The sequence below is a fragment of the Pholis gunnellus genome (assembly GCF_910591455.1).
Source record: "Pholis gunnellus genome assembly, chromosome: 9".
In the NCBI taxonomy this organism is placed as follows: domain Eukaryota; kingdom Metazoa; phylum Chordata; class Actinopteri; order Perciformes; family Pholidae; genus Pholis; species Pholis gunnellus.
In genome coordinates, this window is record NC_136535.1 from 12,246,680 (window position 1) to 12,265,725 (window position 19,046).

General features: G+C 41.9%; 1 protein-coding gene across 1 annotated transcript in view; it reads left to right on the plus strand.

Moving 5' to 3' along the window:
• The window catches only part of LOC306701427 (roundabout homolog 2), a 45,247-nt gene that overhangs the window by 23,728 nt on the left and 2,473 nt on the right, over positions 1-19,046 (plus strand). The window contains exons 7-22 of the mRNA XM_079166731.1: positions 1,348-1,472; positions 3,018-3,189; positions 4,118-4,323; positions 6,188-6,269; positions 6,479-6,647; positions 8,900-9,066; positions 9,400-9,521; positions 9,724-9,940; positions 10,480-10,598; positions 13,195-13,372; positions 14,177-14,389; positions 15,395-15,437; positions 15,523-15,662; positions 15,759-16,043; positions 16,949-17,087; positions 18,419-18,741. Coding sequence (XP_079022857.1) covers positions 1,348-1,472; positions 3,018-3,189; positions 4,118-4,323; positions 6,188-6,269; positions 6,479-6,647; positions 8,900-9,066; positions 9,400-9,521; positions 9,724-9,940; positions 10,480-10,598; positions 13,195-13,372; positions 14,177-14,389; positions 15,395-15,437; positions 15,523-15,662; positions 15,759-16,043; positions 16,949-17,087; positions 18,419-18,741 — 2,700 coding nt within the window. The remainder of the gene's footprint in view (positions 1-1,347; positions 1,473-3,017; positions 3,190-4,117; positions 4,324-6,187; positions 6,270-6,478; positions 6,648-8,899; positions 9,067-9,399; positions 9,522-9,723; positions 9,941-10,479; positions 10,599-13,194; positions 13,373-14,176; positions 14,390-15,394; positions 15,438-15,522; positions 15,663-15,758; positions 16,044-16,948; positions 17,088-18,418; positions 18,742-19,046) is intronic.

Below are 19,046 nucleotides of genomic sequence, written 5' to 3' on the forward strand. Positions count from 1 at the left end.
AACATAATCAAAACACTTTGAAGTGTGAGACGTCTTCAGTGTTTGGGAACATGCTCTTAGTGAGAACATTACAACACAACACATTGTGTGCTGAGCCAAATATGTGTTTGCATTATCTGTCTGTCTGTCTGTCTGTCTGTGTGTGTGTGTGTGTGTGTGTATGTGTGTGTGTGTGAATATGCGCTGCACAGAGATTTGTAGCGAGCGTGAATCCTGGCTGGAGAAGCTTCTCATGCGACGGGCAGCATGAGCTAATTATTGAGGTGGGCGGTAGAAGGTGGTGGTCAGTGTAAATCCACAGAGGGTGTGATGAGGTGGCTAACGCAATAATCTGACCCGAGCTGGAAATTGGGAACTCTGCCCAGACCTTTCCCAAAATAACTGAGTAAATGTCATCTGAACGCCGGCGCTCAACGCCGTGATGATTTGTTGTTTTCAGAGGACACCGAGGTGATGTCTCTCATTAGAGATGAGAGGGCGGTGGAGAGTGTAGCGATGGATCAAAAAGCTCAGAAGGTTAAAGAGGCAACTCTTAAATCTTTGCTTGTTAGGAGCTGATGAATGCTTCATCAAAGATGCAGTGCAAAGTATCTGAGTACATTTTCTCAAACCTGAACAACAATCAATGTCTCCACTACAAATGGAGGTTTTGGTTACTTTTGCGATTTAGATTTTACATGAAAAGTATATTATGCGTTGTTACAGATTAGACCAGGGGTTTTCAACCTGTCAATACAAAAAAAAAAGGCTCCATGCCACATGGCTCCGTGCCACATTTCAGATGTCTATGAGTTGTCAGCACTTCCACCAAAGAGTTATTCCCTCTCTAAAACTTTCAGATGGTTTCGAGGTCCAAAGAGGTAAAATTATCAGTGTTTCAGAAAAACAAGGATCAGCGAAAAGTCTAAAGATTATTAAAAAAAATGTCTTTTCTTTTTATTTAATTAATTAAGACCCCTCAGATTTAATCTCGTGACCCTTGGTTGGGAACCACTTCTGTATATGATTTAGTTAAATATAGCTCCATCTCGACCAGCTACAACAGTAAAATGCTTCTCACACATTGATGCATCAGTAACAATTTAATAATGTTATATAAAATAACACATAACTCACAGCAGACATTTCTCTGTCGCATAAGTTCTTTTAAGAACTTTAACTTTTGACACTATTCTGCTGATAATACTTCTGTACTAAAGGCTTTTACTTGTATTGGAGCATTTTATATTGTTTTGCTGGTACTTTTATTCAAGTAAAGGAAATGAATACTTCTTCAGAGGACTTTGACACGGTTTCATGCAGACGTAAGGGTTTTAATGTGTGGATACGCCTCTTTCCCTCCTCCAGTACCACCTCAGATTGCCACGAAGCCCCGAGACCAGATTGCCACCCAAGGGAGGAGAATCACCTTCCAATGCGGCACCACAGGAAACCCTCCACCTGCCATCTTCTGGCAGAAAGAGGGCAGCCAGGTAAGGGGCTGGTGCAGGGAACAAGAGATCCTCTACTGCTGAATATTGCAGCACCATCCTGTACAGTTAATTCCTGTGTACGAATCACTGGATGAGCACGTATGAATACATTTGTTCTCCAACAAGCCTCAGGTTGTTAATTAAGTGTGGTTTGGGGGGATTTCTTTTACTCATCCTGTATTCATTCTTTATATACCAACAAGCACAGTTTCACTTTGTCTTTGTTTCAAAGGCGAGAAAGACTCGCCACAACACGAACAGGTTTTGTCCGCTTTAGTCTTATTTTTTCTGACACTTTTAGTTAGCTCACACTTTTTACTAAGAGAAATGGGCAAGAGGCAAACAAGAGAGTGTAGCACATTTTGCATTTTGGCTCAGAGATATGAGTAGACACAAAGTGTTGGAAGGCATTGCTGTACTGCGTTGGCGAGGAATGTTTCTCCCGCTTGCGACCGCAGTGTAAGAGTGTAGTGATGAGGGTGAAGGAGGGAGTAGAAAAGAAGGAGGGAGAGGTGGCAGGAAGTACACCAGGTGTGGAAACTGCTTCTTCAGGGCAAACCTGCCGACAAACACTGTCCTCCTTCCACATTGTACTCAACTATAAATACCCTGTTGCTCAACAGCAGCTGGGTTCAGTGACTTGGAGGAGCAGCATCAGATGTTTTCAGAAGCTTGTCGGAGAGCCAACAGGAAGTTCAGCCACAGATTTTGTGAATAAGCTTCCGTCTGCAGGATGGTTGAGGCATGGCTTTGCTGTTTTTGGAGCTTTTTGCTGTATTTGGGGGATTATCTGTAGCCTTATAACCTAGGTCCCTCCACCAAAGTCTAAGCCTCTTAGAGGAATGAAATGTATGGCTGAATGGATTGATGGATCCCTTCCCCCTTGTTCACATCCATCTCACTTACAATAAAAAAAAGAATGGGACAGATATAAAATTCTGCTAGTGGGCATTATCCCCCCCCCCCCCCCCCCCCCCTTTGAGCCATGCTAGTGTCGGTCCACCATTCTGGTCCAGACTGAAACATCTATCTACTATTGGATGCTTTTTTGTAAAGACAATTTTTCAAGTTGTCCTCTTTTACCACCATGAGGTTGACATTTGTTGGAAAACAACTGCTGAATGGAGTGCCATGAAATCTGTTACAGACATTCATTAGAGTTCACTTTTCATTTAGCGCCATAATTATTAAGTTCAAATTTCATTTTGTCAAATATTTTTGACTAAACACTTAAAAAATCATTACCATCAGCATCGGCTGTATGTTAGAATGCTAACACGCTAAGCTAAGAAGGTGAACTTGGTTAACATTATACCTAGACGTCGACATTAGCATTGCTAGCAGCTTGTTTGGCTATGTTTAGAAGTTGATGAGATGAGCCCTGGATGGGATAAACATCTAAAGTGTGAAGAGCTGTACACACAATTACAGACTTACAAAAAATGTCCGTCCACACAACCTTCCTTTTACAAACTAGAATGCAAAAACAAATCCAAAACGGTGGTCTCTGTATTCATTTTTCTGTTCTGCTGTCTGTCTGTCTAGATATTGCTGTTCCCCGGCCAGCCACCATCACAGTCTGGTCGTTACTCTGTCTCCATGAGCGGAGAGCTGACCATCACTGATGTCCACCCAGACGACTCTGGTTTCTACATCTGCCAGGCCATCAGTGTAGCAGGAAGTGTGTTGACCAAGGCGCTGCTGGAGGTGGAGGGAGGTGAGACCTCAGTTCACACAGTCAGGTTTAAACCAGGGGGAGGTATATTCTTTATTCTGTACAATCAGCTAATGAGGAGAAAACATATTAATTACTAAGTAGGTGCATAAACATAAGGCTCATAAAGACCAAGAAAGAACACAGTTACAGACCTCATGCTGGATGAGCAATGAATTTCAGGCTTAATGTTCATCCTCAGGCTGCTTGTAAGCACCAGATTTAAGCTTTTTGTTTGCTTTTGATGCAGCCTATTATTTTCTGCCTACTAAGCATCTAATGCAGGGGTCCCCAAACTTTTTCCTGTGAGGGCCACATCACTGAACATATCGTTTGACCTAGGGCCGCACGATTATGGGGGGGTGCTACGTGCGTGCTACTCGCAGGTGAGCGACTGTTGCATCGTGCGCGCGGATCGGGGCGGAACACCGCCGTGCGCGATACAGAGAGCAGGGGAATTGAAAACGCGCGACCATGTAGTGACAGACATGACATGCCGGCGTGTAAACAAATTAAGCACAAGTACTCGTCCTTCAAGCTCCCGTCTCTCTGCTCTACTACTTCTTCTACTCTTCTACTTCTACAGGGTGCGCGCATGACAGCTCTCATCTCGTTCGCCCCCTGGTGGTTGGCTGATTCAGGAAGCGTTCAAATTCGATTAATTGTGCAGACTGAAAAAAAATCATAATGCGTCTCTGGTATTGTTCAGGGGGCCGGACCAAATGTGGAGGCGGGCCGCATCCGGCCCGCGGGCCGTAGTTTGGGGACCACTGATCTAATGTATTTTCCCCCTTTGCACTCTTAACAGCTGGCTACATTATAATCTTATTTTCTATAGGCTTTTTCTACTCTCTCAAGTATGTTTTCTCCACTGTATAGTTAATCAGAAGAGGGACTTAACGTTCTGCCTCCTCTCCCCTCAAACTGGTAGGTCCTTCAGGTCGTGTCCCGCCGATTATTCGCCAAGGTCCGGCCAATCAGACTGTGTCTCGGGGTGCGACGGTGCAGCTGCACTGTCGTGTAAACGGAGGGCCCTCAGTCAAGATTGCATGGGAGAAGGATGGAGAGAGTCTTCTGGGAAATAAACCTCGACTGATCTTGATGGAGAATGGCACTTTGCAAATCACAGACATAAAGGTGTGTGTGTGTGTGTGTGTGTGTTAAGTGGGTGTCATGTATTGGAAAGGGCGTGAAAAGGATGAGTTTAGCTGTTAAACTGAAGAAAAAACGGACTGCACGTCCGATGGAAACAGCACAGAATACTGTGAATCTTCCTGTCTGATCTCTTTGAATTTCTCTGCAGCCCACGTGGCAAAATAGTTTTTTCCTTTTCCATTACATATTCCGTTTTCGTTGGTAAAATTAAGGTGAGACTGAGATTCAAAGACCAATCTCTCTAAGGCAAAGCATATCTCTCCAGCGCAATTATGTGCTCATGCGGTGTGTAATTGTAATGTTAATGAAGGCGCTTGTTTGTAAACGTTAATGTGTTCTGCTTTGATGGAAGAGCAGTCAGCAGCCCCTTTGTGGTATAACCCCACCTGGAGGTCAGCGAGTGCACGCAGGACGGAGCTAAAGCAGCATCGTTTTCGTTAATCGACTGGCAATAGATGATTAATCATCTGACCGGCTTTTAATTGCTTCTCCTGCCCCGCCTATGCTTATTCACTTCCTCTCTCATCCTCTTTCTGCGGCCGTGGTGCCCAAGCAAACTTGTAGCATTAAGGTTTGGTCCAGTGCACCACTGAGGCTGGGGAAATCTGCCATGCCAATGTGCTCAACGGAACAGAAGAGATGCATTAGTGTGGCATCAAGGGGATGACAAGGGAGAAAAAAAGGAGAGAGATGGAATGGAGATGACGAGTGAGGGACTAAAAATATTTACCCTGCTGATGCCCCTACCCGCCATCAATATTTTAGCAGCAGTTGAAGTCATCTAAAGAAGTTCACCTGCCCACACGCCGTGCTGTCTGTCAGCCAGAGGTCAACACTGCGGCGGATGATCTCATATGGTCTGATGATGGTTCCAGCAGACTGGCTCTCAGCCAGGACAGGGCTGGAGTGAACACCGGGAGTGTCAGTGAAGCATGAAAGCATATACAGGTCTTAATGTAAACAGGAGGGCATGGCACAGTAGTGCCTCAGGGTTTGTAGCAATGGAGCTTTTAGAGCGATTGAGGCTGAGGTGAAGAATACTGAGAGAGTTTAGGTATGCATGGGTTACATTTGATAAGAATGATGGCAAACCACCAGACAGCAGTGGTCAAAGAGGTATTCAGATCCTTTACATGAAGCTGAATTATAACCCGACTGCAGTCCCCCCTGAGCTCTACTGAGTCAACTCATTGTTAAGGTTTCACCACCTTTCATGTTTTGGTTGTTCTCACTCTACTGCTCTTATCTACATCAGGCAGCCGTTTGCATTGAAAAAGCACCAAACAGCAGATAGACAAAGTAAGCATCTATCTGGTGAACATAGCGGAGCATTTAGCAGCTAAAGAGACTAAAGAGCTAAAACGAGTTACGACTTACATTCATCAGGTGTTATTTGGAATTTACACTCATAACATAAAGCTTTACCTACCTAACTTAATTATAAGTATTGTGTTTTTTTGATCCATTAACCTGTAATCATCATATTAATGCTGTAGCTACATTATACTTCTTAAAAATAAATCTGTAAAGTAACTAGTACCTATACAGATACATGTCAGATAAACCTAGTGGTATCAAACATGCAGTATTTCCCTCTGAAATGTAGGGGAGTAGAAGAACACATTAGCATAATATGAAAGTACTTCAAATTGGATGCAGAAAGCACAATACTTGAGTAAATGTATACTCTTCTACTGCCAGATTAAATGTTGCTGTAGAGATTCTTGAACTAAACATTCTCAATAGATCCAAACCATCCTTTGACAAATTAAAAACAGCTTGCAGCATTTGTTCTCTTTCCTTTTCTTCCCGGCGTCTGTCTCAAATGTTAACTGCTGTTCCACAGGACACAGACTCGGGGATGTACACGTGCGAGGTATCCAGCGCCACAGGGGAGTCGAGCTGGAGTGGGATGTTGACTGTCAGAGGTACTCACACCAAAACTCTCCACACTCTGTCTTTCTGTTACACTTCACACTCTGTCACTCTCACGCGACACCTCCGTGCTCAAGAAACTACACACGCTGTTCATAAGAGCACAGTCCGTAGCCATAACTGGACAGAACCCGCTCAAGTTTCAGCAAAGATGTTGATCACAATCCATCTATTGTTGTGGTTTTTCCTGTTTGTGTAACAGAAGATGGAGTTTTCTCTGTATCCAGAGCTTCTGAGTTCATCCAGCTTCCGGGGCCTCCGCAGAAGCCGGTGGTGACGGAGGTGACCAAAAACACTGTCACCCTTACCTGGCAGTCCAACCCTCATGAAGGAGGGGCCGCTGTTACCTGCTACATCATCGAGGCCTTCAGGTGACACACTGACACAGGATGAACCAACACCTTAATGTTGTTTTTTAAAGACTGTTCAATGTACAAGAGTTTATTTTGAGAGAGTTTGAGTTTGTAAATCCAGCTTCAAATGTGAAGCTACTGCAGCGTGTTAGCTTAGCTTAGCATGAAGACTGGAAACGGGGGGGAAACAGCTTGCCTAGCTCTCCTACCCAGCAGCTCTAAAAGTCACTAATTAACACGTTATATCTTGCTTGTTTAATCCGTAATGTTAAAATGTTTACGGGGAGTTATGTGCAAGTATCTCTAGCTATTTCAACTCTATCCACGCTCTTCTCTGTTTCTGCTTTATTTCGTTTGCATTCTGACTGCTCCACCATAATGAGGTCTTCTTCATTTAAAGTCATTAGAGTACGGAACATGACTCATCCCTGCCTGAGGGGGAGACAGTTCTGTTAAGTGACGTCCTGAAGTGAAACCGTGACACTCACTGCATCAGTATTTAGCCGTGGCAATCCCGAGGAGAGCCATAGCAGCTCTAACAACCAACCAGAGGCTTTAGTGAGACGGACAGTGAGTGAAAGAAGAGACAATTACTGCAGTGGTCAGCTCGACAGCTCTGTCCTGTCCTGGGGCAAAGGAAGGAGGGGATGCAAGCCCGGTTGGACAGAACACTCATTACAGAAGCAGGAGAGGAGGGTGCAGGCTGAGTGTGCACGCACAAACACACACAAAAGTCGAGTTAGACAGAAAGCTCAGTGATGATGAAGATCCACTCACTGCTGCACGCTCCACCACCAACAAATTGTTTGTTTTCAGGCTTCAGCAGGAACAAAGAAAGACGTGCAAACCAGTATTTTACACAGTAAATAAATAACAGCACTAACATTTCCGTTTCCAATTTAAAAGAGAAGAAATCTTGAAGGGGGATTAATGTTAAAGCAGCCACTGTTTCCAAACCCATTTACAGATGCAATTTCTTTATAAAGAAAATAAAAGCAGGATGGCTCTATTTAAATGGAGAAACAGTTTCTCTGGAGAACATTTAGTGGGAAAGGTGGCAGAGGAAGAAACACTGATGATAGGAAAATGCTGTGGCCTGCTTGTTGTAATTACTTCGCCATTTTTACCCCTCCACGGAGTTGAGGGAAATGTTAAATTTTGCTCATGCTGGTTGATAGTCATCCATCTCTGCACAGCGTCTGGGCCGTCGGATCCTCGCAGGACCCATTCGTTATAACCTGCTGCATTAAAAAGAAGGAATAAAAATCGTCAGTGTATCCGTCCGCACGCTGAGACCAGCCATCGGTTTTTAGATGAACAGAATCTCTTCGGTCCAAGAAGTCAGCTGATATATTATTCATTCATTCAATAATGGCCCTTAAGGCCCATCAATGTTGTGTGAGATTGCTTTGCATGCCTGACGCTGCCCTTGTTATTTAAAGGACGTGTTAGACATTTTTTGTTTGCTTTCTAGGAGAGAGTTGAGATGAGAGAGATGAGAAAATCAATACCACTCTTCTCATCTAACTATGCAAGAAAGCCAATAAGCCAATAAGTAATAATAGGCACATTTCCCAAAATGTCAAACTATTGATGCTGAAATTTCATTTTAACTGACATCAAAATTGCCACCTTGTGCTCCAGGAAATTGTGACCAAAATGTGCCACAATTTTCTGACCAAACAATTTATCAATTTATAAAATTTTAATCAACAACTGAACGAATAGTAAAAAAAGAAATAGTTGCAGCCCTTATCCCAACTAATTGATGTCAATACATTGAGATAACACACTTTGTTTTCTCATAATCACAAGATTGCAACAAATGTTATTATATCTTAATAAAAGTAACCAGTTGTATTATTACCGTATATGTGATCTACTGGATATGTCGAATTTAAATCTCTCTAGCTGACATTGCCTGCCCCACTTCCATCAGTCTGTCAGGCTATCAACAACAAGCCGAGAGCCGAGCCAAACCAATTGTTATCTCAAGAGAACATGACAATGAAGCCGTGCTCAAGATAACAGAAATGAATACAATGTTCAAACAGAGGGCCGCACATTTGACTATTGAAACTGTGTGTTCCAACATCCTCCTGATTAAGATCTTGACCTTCAATTGTGATGATATCATGTCACTTTCCCCTAAATATTTAACAGGTAAATAATGATCAACTTCAGTCTTTTAATCTGACAACAGGGGTATAGTTAAACCATTATCACGAGAAAGACATTTTAAGAATTGTTTTCATTTCCTTTTCCTTCAGCCAATCAGTGGGCAGCACCTGGCAAACGGTGGCGGACCATGTGAAGCAGGAGAGGCACACAGTTGTGGGACTCTTCCCCAACACCGTTTATCTCTTCATAGTCAGAGCGGTCAACTCTTATGGCCTCAGCGACCCCAGCCCGATCTCGGAGCCTGTCAGGACGCAGGGTGAGTTATATAAGCAGAAACTCATCTTTTTCTCATTAACACTCTTGTGTAATATGAGTCCTTTTGTACAATCTTGATTGCAGTTCATATTTCTAAAGAAATACATCAGAGATACTGAGGCTGGCAGCAAGATAATGAGCTACATGGTTTAGAAAAACTTGCTTTTCATGTGCAATCTCAAAACTAATTGCCTGCTCAGTGGGAAGCTCTTCTGCCTTGAGCAATGTTGAATTTCATCTAAAAGCTTTGCTTTTTTTGCTGAATAGTTCCTATTCAGCTGTCTTTTTGTTTTGTTTTTTTGGCCCGGCCTGACTGTGTTTCTTGTTATTTTAGATGGGAGTCCAACAGAACAGGGTGTGGACCACAGACAGGTGCAGAGAGAGTTAGGAGAGGTGTCTGTCTACCTGCACAAGCCTGTGGTTCTCTCTCCTACCAGCGCCAAGATTTCTTGGACTGTGAGTTGAATACATTGCTGATTAAACAAAAATAGTCTACTTTTCAAAGTCGGCTTTGAGAGTGGGGAGGACACGCTAATCTCCAAACATTAACTTCAAAAACCCCCTCAAACATTACGTGACGCAAACAGATTAACTTGAAGTACAAACACAGCTGGTTCTGCTTTTCATTGCTGATGTGAATGTGAAACTCTGTTCTCAGGTCGCCCTTCAGTCTCGCTACGTTCAGGGTTATCGAATATTTTACCGGACTATCGGCAGCTCCTGGTTGGTCCAGGATGTGGAGGCCACGTCTGACCCCAGCATCATCTTAGTAGATCTGTACAGCAGTACAGAGTACGAGGTCAAGATACGCCCTTACTTCAATGAGTTACAGGGACATGACAGCCTCATGGTTCTTGTGCGAATGCCTGAGGAGGGTAAGACACGCTTATCAATAACTTTGTCCATAGCATAGGACTGTAATTATCAAGTAAAGCTGAGGAATTATTACAGTAACAGTTGATATTACTGTCCTTAAAGGAATTCTGCATAGTACAGTAGGTAACACATGTGTTTATGATCCATAATTATTACTTTCCAAAAGGTTTCCTTGAAATAACTTTATGATTTGGCAAGTTATACAGAGACAATGTCCAATTGGTACACTTTAAATGAGTTAATTTGCAAGAGTAACAGGTCAGCTGAACATGCAAAAATGTGACATTGAGAATAAAGTTTCCAATAATAAATTAATAATGGATGAATATTTAATTGGATTTAAACGGTGCCTGTCTTTCCAGCACACTTATTTTCCTAAAAAAAGAAGTAGCAAATGACAGTTCTTTCAAAGAAACCTCTTGGACATGATTAGGAAATTATCAGGAAATTATGGACCTGTAAAATCGAGCGCTACCATAAAACTGATATCAGTTATTAAAAATAGAAATGTAATTTTCCTTCTTATCTCATTCTGCAGTTTTAAGTGCTCCACCACAGGCTGTATCAGTGGTTCAGCTCACCAACAGCTCCAGTATCAGTGTGTCCTGGGAGCCTCCGCCTCATAATACTCAGAGCGGCATCATTCAAGAGTACAAGGTGAGACTACAACCTTCTTCCCGAGGTTTCTACCATTTTTTTCCCCCTAAAGTTTTTTTGGACAGTTCTTCCTAATCTGAATTGAGGGCCTAAGGACAGAGAGTGTCGTATTATACTGTCGGGATTATAAAGCATGAGGCAAATTTGTGAAATTGGTCCGGTTGTAATGAATTTTTTAACATTCGAAGCTTCTATTGAAGTTTTTGAATGAATCATCCATCATCTGTCGTCATATTCTATGACGTCATCGCCCCCTTTTTTACATTTTTTTTTGTATTAAGTCCTCGAACAAAATCCTCAAAGTCTTTTAAATAAAATTAACTTTCTATATAGCTTGTCACTTTTGTCAACATAAATACATGTAGGTGCAGACTGAGGCTCTGTGTGTGTGTGTGTGTGTGTGTGTGTGTGTGTTTGAGAAAGAGTAACAGAAAGGGGGATAGTAGGTGGGGGGATGAACTATTACATGCAATGTGTCTGTAAGTTATTAATAACCTACTCGGAAACCTACTTTGTCCCCCGTCCTCTCTAACCCGTGATATTTTCTAGTAAGCTCCACAGTTGTGGGTGAACCCGTGCATCGCTACTACACCACCACTGGAATCTAATTCTATCTAATTCATAAAAAAATAGTAATAAAAAAATAGTATAATACTCATAATATTAGTGTTCTTCGATCTTTATCTGCAACTGCGCCGGAATACCCGGCCTAAACAGAATAAAAAAGCTGTGCAGCCTTTAAATGTTGATTTAGAATTTGTTTTTTTGTCAATGTTTTGCCTCCAAGCTTCCCACTATTCAGTACAGCCCTAATATGAATAACATTGACTTGGCTGCAGCTATCCGCATATGACTACACCTGACCATCTGTCTTATTGTCTGATGTTGATTTCTGCTTTTAAGTCCATCAACCGGTTTGCAAAAATACAGTGGAACTCTAATCCATGGTATTTTTACACACTCACTACTCAGTGTTGTCCACATTTGCTGTTTAGATACTTATTATGAAGAAAAAAACTGATTTTAAGTACCAATTAGTAATTCCTCATGCCTCTTATCTGCTGCCAGTACATGCGCTGACTCAATTTGGTCATCAAATTGAACACTGACTGTCCCTGTCATCTGTTTTCTCTGTGAAAAAAAACATGGAGTTCTGATCATCTGTCTCTTAGTATGAGCACAACACTGATTACTAATCATCATCTATTCTAAGAAAGAAAAAAAAAGAACTCGCTGTGCTATTGTTTTGATTTATTCTTCCCATCTGCGTCGACGTGTAGAAAGTTGTAGAGAAAACCACACGAGTCTGATCATGAAATACCAGATCCTTTTTGTGTGTGAAAGGCTCATCAGCCGAAGGCAAGGATCACACTTAATCCCCTTAAACTTTCAATTTGCTGAAACTGCACACAATGTTTTATACTAGCCTCCCTGTGGCTTAAATGTTAAAAGGTAAATGTTGAATTGTCAGTACAGTGTAACAGGATACATTTTCATCACAAAGACTTGATTGATTAAAAAGTTAATTCCTTGTACATTATGCAGATTACACCGCAGGTGGAAGGTAAGAACATTTACTCAAGTGCTGTACTGAGGAAAATATTCTACTTTTAGGCCACCGTATTTATCAGTTAGTAATTTCCAGGCAAAGATTTTAGCTACAAAACAATCATTCTATGAATGAATGATCCATTGTTGTTGATTAATTTAGCCAACAGTAGTTCAAATTAGCTCCACATTGACCAGCTGCAACATCAAAACCCTACTAACATTCTGCATTAGTCCTTTTATTTTGAAACATTAAATACATGTTACATATTAAGTTGAATTCGTAAGCAGTAAAATGCTCAGAAAATTTCAATTTGATACATTCATTACTGCTTGGTCTGGTATGACCAGTAGTTAATGGTCAACTCTCTGGTAATCTACTAGTTTATTGATTCATAATTTCATCACTAAAATGATCATTTATGATAATGATTTGCAAAGTTGTTTGAAAATATAACTTTAAAGAAATACTTCACCCCTAAAATGATGATTTCTCTATTAATTATTAGCTTGAATGCTAAAGAAGATTGAAGTAAATGCTTCGATTAGGAACAACAAAACATCCATTCACAAACTCTCACACAACTCGTGCACTATAATCAACCTTGATTCACACAGAATGACGTTGATGTGAGGAAAAGAGGACTTTTACTAGCAATAGAATATTGTAACATGATGTACTTTTACTGAAAGAATCGGAAAATGTCTTATATAAACTCATTTTTTATACCAACCTTCATGATCTTTCATTGCAGAGTAACATAAACTGAATACCTAAAGGCACGCGCAAGCCAGGATTTAAAATCTGGCTTTTAACTGTCATTGCATTGGCATCCCTTTCTCTTTCTCTTATCCCTGCCCGATCTTTGCTGTCATTCTCCGCTGCGTGCTACCAGATAAAGCTTCAATGCCAAAATTTAAAAAGCAAGTTTTTTATCAGAGTGTCTTATTACAATAACAGGTCACATTTTGTCACAGGGGTTGTCTTTATGTGTTTTCATGTTTTTAAGACTCAAACATTAACCCCTCCATGTCTGGTGTGGATCAGGTCTGGTGTCTGGGCAGCAGCACGGAGCAGGAAAACCAGATAAACCGAACAGTGGATGGAGCGGTTCTGTCCATCTTGCTGACTGGCCTGTTGACTGACGTCCGCTACTCCGTGGTGGTGGCTGCTGTCACCAGTCTGGGCGTGGGCGCTCAAACCCCACCTGTCAGCCTGCTTCTCAGTGAGTCACTCAAACTGTTACAGCCATTACAGATTGATATATGGCAAGATGTGCTCTCAGCGGGCTCAGTGCACCACAAATGAAAATCTGTATGTGGAATGTTGATTACTCTATGCTGTGCGAATGACTTTACGACAGTGGCATCATCAACACTGATGTTCTGAGTGTGAAAAGTAAAGAAGTCACAGTAAAGCAAAGATGTTTATAAGAGCTGTGTTTGAAGTCAGCTAGTTGTAGCCCAGAGGAGGTGAGTTGTATTCTGTGTTTTCTGAAATCTTTTTATTTTCCTCTTTAATTCTGCTGCAGATTCTTAGAGGAATAATGTGACATTTGTGGTAACATGCTTATTCGTTCGCTTGCCAAAAGTTAGATGAGAGAAATTATGCCACTTGCATGTCTTTGCTGTAAATGTGAAGCCACACCCAGTTAGCTTAGCATAAAGCCTGGAAACAGCTAGCCTGGCTTTGTCCAAAGGTAACAAATTCCACCTACCAGCACCTCTAAATCTCACCAATTAACATATTGTATCCTGTTTGATTGACTCATGCAAAAATCGAATTGAAAAAACAAAAACAAGTTGTGATTTTACGGAGGGCTATGTGCCACACGCCTAGTGTCACGTCACTCGTAGGGGTTTCTACATATTGAACTAACGAACATATCTCATCTAACTATTGACAAGAAAGCGAAATGTTTGCCTTAAACTGTCACCAGATCCTTTTTCAACAACCTCCTACAGCATGGCTTAAAAACACAACAAAAGAGCAACTCTCCACAATGTCTTCTTTACTACTTTTCTTTCAGCTCTGCCTCTGGGCAAGACACCTGTGAAGAAAGGCGGTGACCTCAGCATATCAGAGCAGATCACAAGCGTCGTCCGGCAGCCGGCCTTCATCGCAGGACTCGGTGTGGCTGCGTGGTTGGTGCTGATGGGCTTCAGCGGTTGGCTTTACTGTCGACACCACAGGAGGAAGCAGCTGGGACACTACACCACATCATTCGCATACACACCAGCAGGTTTGTGTTTCTTAACTAAGTTTCAGCATCATGACAGGTGTTGGATGTTCAAAAGTATTAACTGGAAGATATCTGTAAGTTGCATTTCTGGAATTTGACATTTGTGGAGTTTTAGATGTTTGATGTTGGGAAGATTTCTCCTTTAAGAAAGAACTGCAGCAAAAAGCAGAAAAGGCCACAATGACGTGCCCCAGTATGGGTTTTCAGACACCTTGTTCATTATAAATCTCTCTTGTCAATGAAAAGGAGAAGTTACAGAGAAAAAAAAGGCCTCAGTTGTTGTACAGCAAACCGTCAGCTTCTAGGTGACAAGCTCTTAATAGACCGCTGGGAGGATATCTCCAGCGGTGATGAATGTTTTCAATTTTAGTTTGTACGCACTTGCACTGCAAATTCAATTAAATAAAATGTATTTATCCCCACTGGGCAGTTTGCATTGCAGGAATAAAGTAAAACACTGAAGACACACTGAAGCAAACAGTAACCACTGTAGGCAGTTTAGTTTAGATTTTGGCACATATTAACATGGAAACACATCACAGTTTATGCTAACTCCAGGCTTTCTAACTTTGAGAGATATTCATGTATATAAATACACAATGGACGGACCAAAGCCTTAAGGAAAAACATATGCAATTTGATTTTCCCATAAATATTTCACAGTGACTATTATTGCCACACTAATGACCAAAGATTGTTTTGTTTCACATTTTAGAATGGAATATGTTACCTTCTTCATTTAGATGCCACAGACTCATTCAAGAAACAGCTTCATCGATTCATCAAAAAACATTTGCATTTTTATGTATTGCAGGCATGATGTATATAGATGTGTTTATGTAGGTCATCGGAATATCTTCGTAAAATATCGATTTAAATCTGCACTCTTAAACTCTTTCTATTTTTTGGAATGGAGCAAAATTCCGTTTGAAATGTATTCATCTTCCTGTGAATCTTTCCTGCTGTAAAACAAGATGGATAACTGAGAACTTGCTTTTTTTCCAGTTGGCTTTGCTCACAGTGAAGGATCTGGAATCATCAATGGAGGGTAAACTGAAGATCATGATTTGATTCAGATAATGTTTGTGTATTGGATGTACAACGTTTGGATATAATCTCACCTCTCTTTCCAGGCCTGGCTTGTTGGGATCAAACATGGGCAACTACCCCTGGCTGGCTGACTCTTGGCCCACTTCAAACCTCACTCATAACAGCAAGGAGTCTGTCAACTGCTGCTCTAGCAAACTGGACTCAGACAGATATTATAGTAACAGTAAGAGCTGTCTGACTGTGAATGTTTGATGAAATAACTCTCAGAATACAAAATATATATAATTGTTGTTGTTAATGAACCTTCGCTGTTCAGCAGTCGGCATCATAAACTACCCGAACCAGTCAGAGAAACGCAGCACGGCGTCCAACGACAGTCCCATCTACAGCACCATCAACACGGCCGCTGAGGACGACCTGCTGGCGTACTACGACACCTACTCCAGCACGTCCTACAACCAGGGTCCGGATCCGTACAGCAGCAACCCAGTGCTGTCAAACGGTGGCCTTGTGGGTCTGGAGCTAGACCTGGACCAGTGGACCATCCAGTCTGGTCAGTCTGGGTCTGAATATGCCAAGCTCCAGTATCCTAAGAAAAGCAACGGTGAGGGCTATAATCCATTTTTTTATTTCATAACACAGTGACACTCTGCACAATGAGTCCAAACTTTGGTTTTACTGATGACTGAAGCTGTGTTTGATGCATGTTGACTCACAGTTTGTATGCCTGCTGAACATTATACTGTTCATTGTGTGAATTTAAATGTTGCTACTCAAAGAATAGGCAGGTTAAAGTACAATACTTGCTATAGTATTGTTAAATGTAGGCTTGATTCTAATGGATATATACAGCATGTATGCCTCCATGCTTGTATTTTTTTTATCAGTTTCAAATAAAATATGCAGCAGAAACCAGAACTGAAAAATGCTAAATTCATTTTTGCACAATAAAACACAGGAATTGCCAGAAAATTGCAGGTGGAAATGATGACATATTGATAACGAGGATTTGATGAAGGCGAATTAACACAATTAACAGAGATGTTGCACAACTTGCTCCTGCGTCTTTCATTTTGAAAGCAGCATTAGCTTCACACTGCCACTTATTGTACCCTGCCGCTGATCTAGGAAAGCATCATGTAGTGTATACATAGGCATTCAAATATTAATAAATGAAGTGCAAAAAAATATGTAAGGGGCTATAACTCACATAGAGTATCACTCACATACAGTGACTGCCATGAAAGCCATGCAAGGTTTAATATGCAGAAATTCTAGGACACCTCAGAGGGCTCTTGAATATACAAAAACGTCAATGAAGAGAAATGTCCTTCAGGCACTCATAAGCAGAGCAAGGAGAAGCAATGGGTTTAAAAGCCTTTATGTACTTGAGCATATTTATCACTTCAAACGGCCAGCAAATTCAACCTCAGGGTCTGGGTGGAGATGATAAGAACACAGTGATTATACCTTGTACACAATATGACACATTGCGTTTTGTGTTTATAGACAAACTGGTAAAGCAGAGGTCCACCGGGTCCTCGTCCAGGCCGGTTCCGCTCACCTGGGTGGATGTTTTGTCGCTGCCTCTTCCTGCCAACAAAGACAGAGGTCACACAAAGACTGACAAAGAGGACGATCAACACAGGTGAGACTTATTTAGACTTATTTGAAGTTCTACATCAAGACCCCCTTTTTTCTTCTTCTAAGAACACAATTGCTTTTTATGCTATCTTAATACTCAGTTTATTTATAGCATCAAGACATCTGAGTTCACCTACATGACAGAGAGAGTTAAAGCAGATGGATATCAAACCTGCCCTGTAACTCTGCCAAGGCTGTCAAACAAATCTTCAGTGAAGTTTGGAGTCTGGGGAGTTTTCAAATTAACAACGGTTGTGTCTGCAGGCAGTGAGTAGATTGAGCTGTGGGGTTTCAGAGGGGAGTGTCTCCTCTAACTATTTCTGACAGATTAGATTGTGGACATAACGGGGTGGGATCGGACGGCTGTTCTGACTGTGCCGTGTCTTTTGTAATGATGTTAGCCACCATCTGACAGTCTGGATTAGTACTTTCCGTTTTCAATGACACGTCCATCATTAAATTAGCGCTGCCGGCACTGAAGTGACAACACAAATCACGAAGGGTGGTTCTCTCCAACTCTATGTTCCTTCCCCTTTTCTTTGAACTTGGAAATAGATTTTTTTTTTTTTTAACAATACCCCTTTTACTTATAAACATCTTTTCATAGATTTAGTCATTTAGCCATGTCAGTGGTATGTCTCTATGGATGGCAGTGTTGGTCCATCGGTTTTGGTCCAAACTTAGATATCAAATAGATTGCCATACAATTTAATACCGACATTCAAGTCCCCTTAAGACCGATTTAAAGGGTGATCCCTGAGAGGAAAACTTATTTTAAACCGGCTTTGTATCGTTGCAAATGACCGGTGTTGTTTGTTGTTTGTGCAAATGAACAAATGTTCAGCTTCTCGCCGTGTTGCCGGCGCACGGAGCTCCCTGCTCACCCACCAGACGGTCCACCAGATGACGTGAAACGCGTAATTTCGTGTCATCCATTAGACAACTGCGGACGGGTGAGCAGGGATGCGCCAGACGCCGGTAGCACATACCACCCACATTGCAACACCAGTTGTTCCTCTTTAAATTTAAATGTAGGGCCAATATCAGGTACTAAATTTGAATTAGGTTTGGTTCATGACCAAATACCTGAAAAGCAAATTCAGCTATACCTTTGTGTTTAGTGCTAATAAACAAATGTTAGCATGTTAATACTCTAAACTAACTCACATTGATGTTAGCGCTCAAAGCACCGATGTACAGCCTCACAGAGCCGCTAGCATGGCTGTGCACTTGTTTTACTTACATTTATTATATATAAGTAGATTTCCCAAGTGTTCAGTGTTTTTTTTCCTCTGAGGCACACACTCATGTTGTTACTCACTGTCCATCCTCTAGCTCTGGGGAGGATGACAACTGGTGTCCTCCGCTGCCTGCCAGAACCTACCTGATGGACACTTCCAGGGAGGAACTCTCCAGCCTGCCCTCCAAACCAGACAAGCTGTCCTACGCAGCAACACTGATGTCGACCCCCCAGCGAGACACACACAAGCCCAGCGACAGTCCACGGCTGCAGCACTTTGACCTGTTGGCCCGTCACCACTCAGGCTCCCATGTTTCCCAGTCCAACCCAGATCTGTTTAACAACACCAAGGCCCAGGTGGCCAGGGAGATCTACCACGCCAGCCAATGGGCAGAAGATTTGAAGGGGGAAAGCCTCGGTAAATGTACAATCATATTCAGTTTAAAAGTGCAATGTGTAAGATCTGGCCACACGCTCCAAAAAACAGGGGGCAGCATTTCACCTCTTCTTGTGGGTACATACAATCTACATTTACAATCACCAAAAAAAAAGGCCAAATACTTACTTACTAGCCGGGCAAGAATACGCAAATTTGACCAAACTGCTAACCCACCCTCCTCCAGGGGAAGTAGTCTCATGGTGGCGGGAGGGACCAAACAAAAATATGAGTATCTTCTATTCATACCCTGTACCTCGAACATGATTGACAAGCTCTCAGGGCTG